This window comes from Schistocerca serialis, chromosome 6 (genome assembly GCF_023864345.2).
Source record: "Schistocerca serialis cubense isolate TAMUIC-IGC-003099 chromosome 6, iqSchSeri2.2, whole genome shotgun sequence".
Taxonomy (NCBI): Eukaryota; Metazoa; Arthropoda; class Insecta; order Orthoptera; family Acrididae; genus Schistocerca; species Schistocerca serialis.
In genome coordinates this window covers 537791473-537799829 of record NC_064643.1, presented here as the reverse complement: position 1 = coordinate 537799829, position 8357 = coordinate 537791473, and the positions used below count along the sequence as shown (strand labels likewise).

Below are 8357 nucleotides of genomic sequence, written 5' to 3'. Positions count from 1 at the left end.
AGATGTATCATTCGAATGTTCTATTTCATTGCAACTATATTTCCCACGATGGACGCGTTAATCCGGAATCTTCGTCTTTTGCTTTTCTGTTCTTCATCGTACTAGGAGCAGGAGGAGATTAATGTTTAACGTCCCGTCGACAACGAGGTCATTAGAGACGGAGCACAAACGCGGATTAGGGAAGGTTGGAGAAAGAAATCGGGTGTGCCGTTGTGAAGGGAACCATCTCAGCCTTTGCCTTAAGCAATTTAGAGAAATCACGGAAAACCTAAACTAGGATGGCCGGACTTGTGTTTGAGCCGTCGTCATCCCGAGTGCGAGTCAGGTGTCCTAACTACTGAACTACTTTGATCGGTTTCATCGTACTACATAGTTGCCAAATTCTGTGCCCGTTAAAGAAATACTTTACCAGTTCTTCAAAAATGGTTCAAATGGCTCTGAGCGCTATGGGACTTAACATCTATGGTCATCAGTCCCCTAGAACTTAGAACTACTAAAACCTAGCTAACCTAAGGACATCACACAACACCCAGTTTACCAGTTGTGCGGAACAATATTTGATGCCACATGTATATAATAATTAATGATAATTTTTGCTTCCCTTATTATTTATTTCCCACTTGCAATATTTTATTTAGTTTGCCATTTTCATTATACGTATTTTTTAAAATAATTATTGAGATCCTACACCTGTTCCTGCGGAAGAGTGCTGCATAAATAAAACATGAATTAAAGCTCGACCATTTAATATTCCAATATGCGTGAGGGATAGTGTGAGAAATTCTGCGACAAACAGCTGTCTAAATAATTGTGCTGCACATAGCGTGACGTCCACGTAAGAGAAATATTATGCAACTAAGTGCCTGTAGTTACACGTCGTTAAGAATGAAATCAACGCCTAGGCGATCTGCAACTCTGCAGCACTCTATGAGCCGAGAAGACGAGAAAATGTTGCGGACTTGACTTGGAATTAACTGTATCGCTGAGTTTTAAACGCAACGCTCTGCCAGTTCAGCATCCGGCCTGTGGTGCAGTTATGCATCGATAGAGAGCTGAGCGTTTGGAAGGGAACGACAATAAGTTTCGGTTCGTTAAATCTACTGCTCGACCGTGACGATTTATTTTGTTTCCTTGCAGTCCCTCAAACGAAACGGGGTCATACTGGCTGTTAGTAGGCCGCTGCCGCGAGAAGCCAAGGAAGCCTGCAGCTCATTCTGCTTGCTGCGTACGCGAATCGCAGGCTGCCTCTCACTCGGTGGGCAGAAGGTGGCCTCTGCTTTTTCCTGAGAGATAACATCTACTCTAGGAGAGGGCACAACATATTCTAACATTCCGTCATGTGGAGGTCAAGGTAGTAACGGTACTGAGTGAAATGTGTTACTGAGGAAATCTGCTGCAGACCAGTTAAAAAATTCTGACTGGTGGTCGCTTGAGGAGATTTCAGGAAATTAAGCCTGGCGGGAATTTGAATTCTGCCCCTTCCGTGGGGTATCTCAAAGCCACTGTGCACCTTGCACTGTTCTTCGGTTACAGATTGGGTCCTAATTTCGTGAACGGGAAAATTAGCCTCTTTAGTCACCTAATATCCACAGAACAACATATCAATGGTGGTAATGAACTGTATAATGGTTTGTTGCTTTCTTGGGTGTACGCGGCACTTATTAAAGTGAACGACTTTTACCCTTTCTTAAGACGTCTTTAGTTTCGTTAGGCATAAATTTACTGTCCCGGTAAATTTAGATGTAATAAAACTGGAGTGAAGTATTAAATTTTACCGTGAAATAACGGAACGAAGTACGAAGGACTTCCCTAAATAACCTTTCTTTATTTGCTTCTTCGAAATTATTCATTTAAATATATTACAGAATATCTTAATTCTTTATGATGGCTTCGGACTTACTTCCATTCTCATTCCTAATAAGAGAGTGTTTCAATTTTTTTTTTGCATCGCCTTGACACGAATTTTTCTTCTGCTTTGATGACAAATGAAACTGAGGCAGAAAATAGATATAATTATCCAGGGGAGCTTGTATTCGGTAGTAAAAGACGTCAAGACGAGAAAAATATAAATCTTGCTGCAAATGACGATACTAATGGGTCAGTTTACATATCGGCCAAGATGGACGTAATATCGCAGCTGTTTCATTGCGATTCTTTCCTCGTTGATAGTTTTAGACTTCTCATGATTCCCCATAGTCATTTAATCACAGGACCACTGGTAACAGCTCACTATATCAACATTATTTTCATTTTACGAACAAATGTTTCTTATTCCTTTTTTTATATGATACGAAAAGATGAATTTACGTTGAGACTAACTAGTAAAATATATTGCAAAGTGACCACAATAAACAGCAGTCACTAAATAGGCCACAATACTACCGGAAAGATATGAATATGCTTATCTTCTTCCATAAGTATGCCGTTAACCTCTACTTCTTAATGGTTGCACCTGTTCAACTTCCTTAACCGAGGGACGTTGTAGATGTTTGTTGTACAGTCAATCTGTACATGTTCCGTGCATTTTTCATGTGATCTTTTCAATTTACACACTTTGAAGTGAAAAGTAAAATACCAGACTTTTTCCACAGCCAGGTAAAAATGGAGGCACGTATGAGAAGACCGTTTCACTTCGGTATCACACTCATCTTTTAAATATCTTCGAGTTACCCTGATTAATAATTTTTTCAACATCTTTCAACTTCTTTCTAACACCAATATCTGACCAAAAGTAGGCTATAAATTCAGTTGGTATATCCATTTTTAATTCTGCACCTTCGATATTGTTTTCAAAAAATAATGCAAATTTAAAAAGGATCGATGTACTGTATGCACCAGTGCTTTCAACCTGAACAGCGATTTTAGCATCCGAAACAGGCAATTTGCCTAACACATGTAGTGAAGAAGAAGAAGAAGATAATAATAACAATGTTAATAGAAGACTGGAAATAATATTGTGAACGCTTAGTCTATGAACTACTTCCGCCTGTTGGACTAATGCAGCACACCAACGCACATCAAGGCAGTAAAACGGTATTGTTCCCGTGATGTACCTGTACCTTCTATAGGTATAACTCGTAGACAGGGAAGCGAGACGGACAAGAGTTGATCCCATGCACCGTGTAGGATATAACTGGGTTGGTGTGGTGCACTAATTCAACACGATGAAGAAATTTATAGGTTAAGCCTTCACAGAATTACTTCCAGTCTTCGTTTATCGCCAGCCGCGGTGGCCGAACGGTTCTAGGCGCTCCAGTCCGGAACTGCGCTGCTGCTACAGTCGCAGGTTCGAATCCTGCGTCGGGCATGGATGTGTGTGGTGTCCTTAGGTTAGTTAGGTCTAAGTAGTTTTAAGTCTAGGGGACTGAAGACTTCAGATGTTAAGTCCCATAGTGCTTAGAGCCATTTGAACCATTTGTGAATTAGAGGGCAGAGTGGAGATCTGCTGAAAGTTGGTTGTGCCTCGGTGTCAGTGATGGCCGTGTGTTGCTTATGTGGTGACCAGTTAAGGGCTGCAATCAACCCATGTGTGTGTGCGAGACACACTGGACAGTAGTAGTTACGGCCTGGAGTGCGATTTAATATGACAGCAAGAGCACTCTCGCGGTTATCACATGCGTCCTAATTGCAAATTTCTACTTCATGTCATTCGACGTGTCATGGTACCATTCATTAACGGCCTCCCAGTGGGTGTTTTCCAGCAGGATAATGCTTGCCCACATACCGCTGTTGTAACCCACCATACGCTACATGTTGTCTTGGTCGGCTCGGTCACCAGATCAGTCTCCAATCGAGCGCGTATGGGACATTATCAGACAACTCCAGCGTCATTCACAAACAGCATTAACCGTCATTGTATTGACCGACCAAATGCATCAGGCATGGAACCTTTAATGCGATTCTGTCTGTTTTAATTATTCAAGAATTGACCGTCTGGTTTTAAACTTTCTTTGCTTTTTGCGTTTAATTTGATTGGGAAACCATTGAGATTGAAGTTAACATATACGTGGATGGACATGAGAAATTAAAGGTTGCAATAAATTTTTCATCTGTGATTATTACTTTATGCATGAAATATTCTGTTGCAGAGTAATAAAAATGAATTTCTTTGAATATTCCAAAATAATGATTCAAGTTTTACTTTTATTCACGTACTAAAGCTGTTTGTGCAAGAATGAAAATATTATTCTCCATTGAAGTTAGCAAACATTTTCACGTTGCAGTGTATTTTTGTTTAACTGGGTATACCCCGACTAGCTTTGAAGCATAAGACTATCTTTACTATATGAATATGTTTTCATTTTTATTGCTAAGCTCTGATGAAAATTATCCACTTTTAAATACACTTTACGATATGTTCAGAATTTATCACTTTTTTGAATGAAAATTTACAAAAGCTGCAGCTTGTATTCACCTGTGAATGCACAAGATAAAATCTACCATCTCTTTTTATTCTGGAATGCTGTGAAAAGAAACAGTTCATTATTTTCCTTCACCTCTACCTGTACCCTTTTTAGGATGTGATTATTGCGATCGTATATTTAAATCTGCCGCTGCTGCATACTGCTCGCTCGCGGCACAGCTCCGCACCGCCAGCGATGTCCAATAAAATGCTCAAATTTCTTAAATAATATGGGTAATGTCCGGTGCGAACTTTGCTGTAATTGTGACAAATAGATTTTACTAGATAAATATATTTTAACAGAAACAATTGCACACCTTTTACAAACCCAGCTGCAAATGGCGTCGATAATCGACTTATGGCAAATGGAGGCTACCTAATAGCCTAATGCAACGTCACGGGTTCCTCTCCCATTCAGTCCGTGCAGAAGACAAGCGATTCTGTTACAATTTATTGCCTATTTATATCTTAACTAATTCTTGTACAGTCTTTGTCATTTTTAATTACACATCGTTTCTTCTGTGGCGGTTGTCACATCCTCCGCCACAAATAGTATTTCACACTCTTTGAATAATCATTTATAATAGCAAAATTCATAATTATCTTTTTCCTCAAAAGATTAAGTGTCCTTTTGAAATTCAATTAACAGAAATACATATAAATTATTTGTTACAGTGAGCATTATACATCGAAATGTTCTTTTAACTTCCACTTTGGATGCATGCTGCCAGAGAACGTTACAAACTCCGTCCAAGAGACTGACATTTGACATCTGGCACCTGTACAACACTACGCGTACACGTTTGCATGCTTGCAGTCAACATGAAACGTCCTCTTAGAAAAATTATACATGACTGTGCTTAAACTGACACACAATATTTTTTAGCGCAACGCAATCGGACTTTCAATAATCCCTACAAGAGAATGGCTCTGACTAAATTAACCTATACGTTTCACAAATCACTTATCTCACAAAAATCTTCGTTACTCGAACTGCTGCAATACAGCGAGCGCCAGTACTGCCAGCTAAATAAAAGATTCAAACTACTGAAGGCACTAACTACTGATAGGCATAGTTAGCAAAAGAAAGATTTTGATAGAGAACAACAATGTATTTACCATAATAGTGTTCAAATGTCATTATATATATGTATATATATATATCAGTCCATGATATGCAGTATTACAAATTTACTCTTTCTGATGGACACACGTCCAGATCGTCCGCTCTCAAAATTCCGCCATCTCTCCCCCCACATCCACCACTGCTGGCGGCTCACCTCCAACTACGCAACGCTACGCGCTGTTAACAGCCAACTGCCCAACACTACAATGGCAGACAACAATGCAAACCATCCACAGCCTTCACACAGCACAGTCAGTGATTTTCAAATAGAGTACTACGTGGCGGTGGCGTTACCAATATAAGAACCTAAACAGCCTACTTACAAACATTCTGGCGGTTACATCGGTTATTAACTTAATAGCATTTCACATATGCAATGGCTTATCTCGCGCTTAGTGGAGGTGGTGGTTAGTGTTTAACGTCCCGTCGACAACGAGGTCATTAGAGACGGAGCTCATGCTCGGGTTAGGGAAGGAAATCGGCCGTGCCCTTTCAGAGGAACCATCCCGGCATTTGCCTGAAGCGATTTAGGGAAATCACGGAAAACCTAAATCAGGATGGTTGGAGACGGGATTGAGCCGTCGTCCTCCCGAATGCGAGTCCAGTGCTCGTGCTTACGTTAACCTGTGAGCTTGCAATGTTAATCGCTTAAATATGTTACCTAGACAAATATATTTCAGAAATTTCGTTACTCTACATTAGTTAATTTTTGGTGCCGCGATTTTTTTTCCGTTGGTCTATTTTTTTTTTTTTTTTTTTTTTAATCGCACATTGGAATGGAATCGGAACATAATATTGAGGAATTGATATTTTTGTGCCACTTGGGTGAAGAGCCAATAATTTTTCTTTTACAACTTTGGTCGCTTTCGCTTTCGTCCCTCATTAAGAACAGGCAGAGCGGCTGTGGGCCCTCGCGGCGCGCGCCGCCTCGTGCGCGCTTTGCCCTTGCGCCGAGCCCTTACCTGCGCTCAGCTGTTTCCCATGTGGCGGTCGGCAGCGGCGCGGCGGCGGCGGCGCCGGCACGTGACCTGAGCGCCGGCGGCGATTGGCTGTTGCAGGGAGTCGGCGGAGAGGGACGGGGAGCGGCGGCGCGCGCCCAGCCTGCGCCTCGCCAACGGCCGGCCCAGCGCCGCGCCAGTGGGCAGCGCGCAGTCGGAGGAGGAGCTCAAGGATGACTCCATCAAGATCAGCATCGAGAACACCAACACGTGCACCGACTCGCTGGTGACGGCCATCGACGACGAGACGCTGCTCATCGCCGACTTCCTGTCCAGCTCGCTGTCCAACATGAACAAGGACCCGGCGGCGAACGCCGGCCCGGGCGCCGCCGCGGGCAAGGTGCACTTCGGGGGCGCCGGCGACGACGTCAGCCTCTACGGGACGCCCAAGGAGGAGCCCGGCCCCAACCCGCTGGCCGCCAGCGAGAAGCAGAGCTTCCTCAAGAACCAGCTGCAGGCCATCTTCCAGCCCACCGACAACAAGCTCGCCATGAAGCTCTTCGGCAGCAAGAAGGCGCTCATGAAGGAGCGCATCCGCCAGAAAGCCGCCGGACACTGGGTCATCCACCCCTGTTCCAGCTTCAGGTCAGTGCCACAGCTGTTTCCTTACGTATGTGTGCGCGCGTGTCCGCCCGCCTCTGCCAAGAAAACTTTAAGCTCCGGAAGAGTAGTGACGTACAAGGCTGCTACATGACAGTGTTGTTACCATCTCACGACTCTCCTCCATCCCCGTGATTATCATAACGTCCTTACATAGCCCAGAATGAGTGCCATAGCACTTCCCAAACAGGATGTTCGAAAATTCCCGCTACAAACTTCTAGGACTTGTAGAGGAGGGTGTACATGATATTTTGATTAGGAACCATGCCCGGGAACGTCATGCAAAGACGCTGCACAGCGTGAAAGCTACTAGCGCTGGTAAATTTGTGTATACACAGGGTGATTCCGTGACGATGTAACAAACTTGCAAGGATGATGGAGAAGCATAAATGCACAATTTTAGGTAAGGGTACCTGTAACGAACGCCTTGAATAAGCGAAAACAGCTTCGATACCGCAGACAGTGGTTCAAATGGTTCTGAGCACTACGGGACTTAACATCTGTGGTCATCAGTCCCCTATAACTTACAACTACTTAGACCTAACTAACCTAAGGACAGCACACACATCCATGCCCGAGGCAGCCGTAGCGGTCACGCGGTTCCAGACTGAAGTGCCTAGAACCGCACGGCCACACCGGCCGGCCCGCAGACAGTGGAACATATGTACCGGTACTGTTGTTGCTAAGAATGTAGGGAGGGAAACTTTGAGAGGCGGTAGTATGGACCAAAACAAGCAGAAAGTGGCCAGTAAACATGGGCTGTAAAATGCATACCTAAGGAACTATAAGTACTTGTTCACGTTCGCTAGTGTGAAACATATCTCTCCTATTGAACAACTGCTCATAGCTTTTAAGGTATGCTTTTTAAGTTCCATGTTTATTAGACATTTTTTCTTATTTTGGTCCCCACTACCACCGCTGAAAGTTTCCTACACTACAGTCTTAGAGGCCGGCCGATGTGGCCGAGCGGTTCTAGGCGCTACAGCCTGGAACCGCGCGACAGCTACGGTCGCAGGTTCGAATCCTGCCTCGGACATGGATGACCTCATATTTTAAGTCCCATAGTGCTCAGACCCATTTGAACAGTCTTAGCAACAACAGTATCAGCAAATTTATTACACTGTCAGAGGTATCAGAACTGTTTTCGCTTATAACTTTCAAGGTGTTTTCCGATACAGGGATTTTTACCTAGTATTGATACAATCCTTCTCCACCATTCCTGGAAGTTCGT

General features: G+C 43.4%; 1 protein-coding gene across 1 annotated transcript in view; it reads left to right on the top strand.

Annotated features, from left to right (window-relative positions):
- The first annotated feature begins 5899 nt into the window (after positions 1 to 5899).
- The window catches only part of LOC126484970 (potassium/sodium hyperpolarization-activated cyclic nucleotide-gated channel 2-like), a 343363-nt gene continuing 340905 nt past the window's right edge, over positions 5900 to 8357 (top strand). The window contains exons 1-2 of the mRNA XM_050108572.1: positions 5900 to 5935; positions 6600 to 7111. Of these exons, the coding sequence (XP_049964529.1) occupies positions 5900 to 5935; positions 6600 to 7111 (548 nt within the window). The remainder of the gene's footprint in view (positions 5936 to 6599; positions 7112 to 8357) is intronic.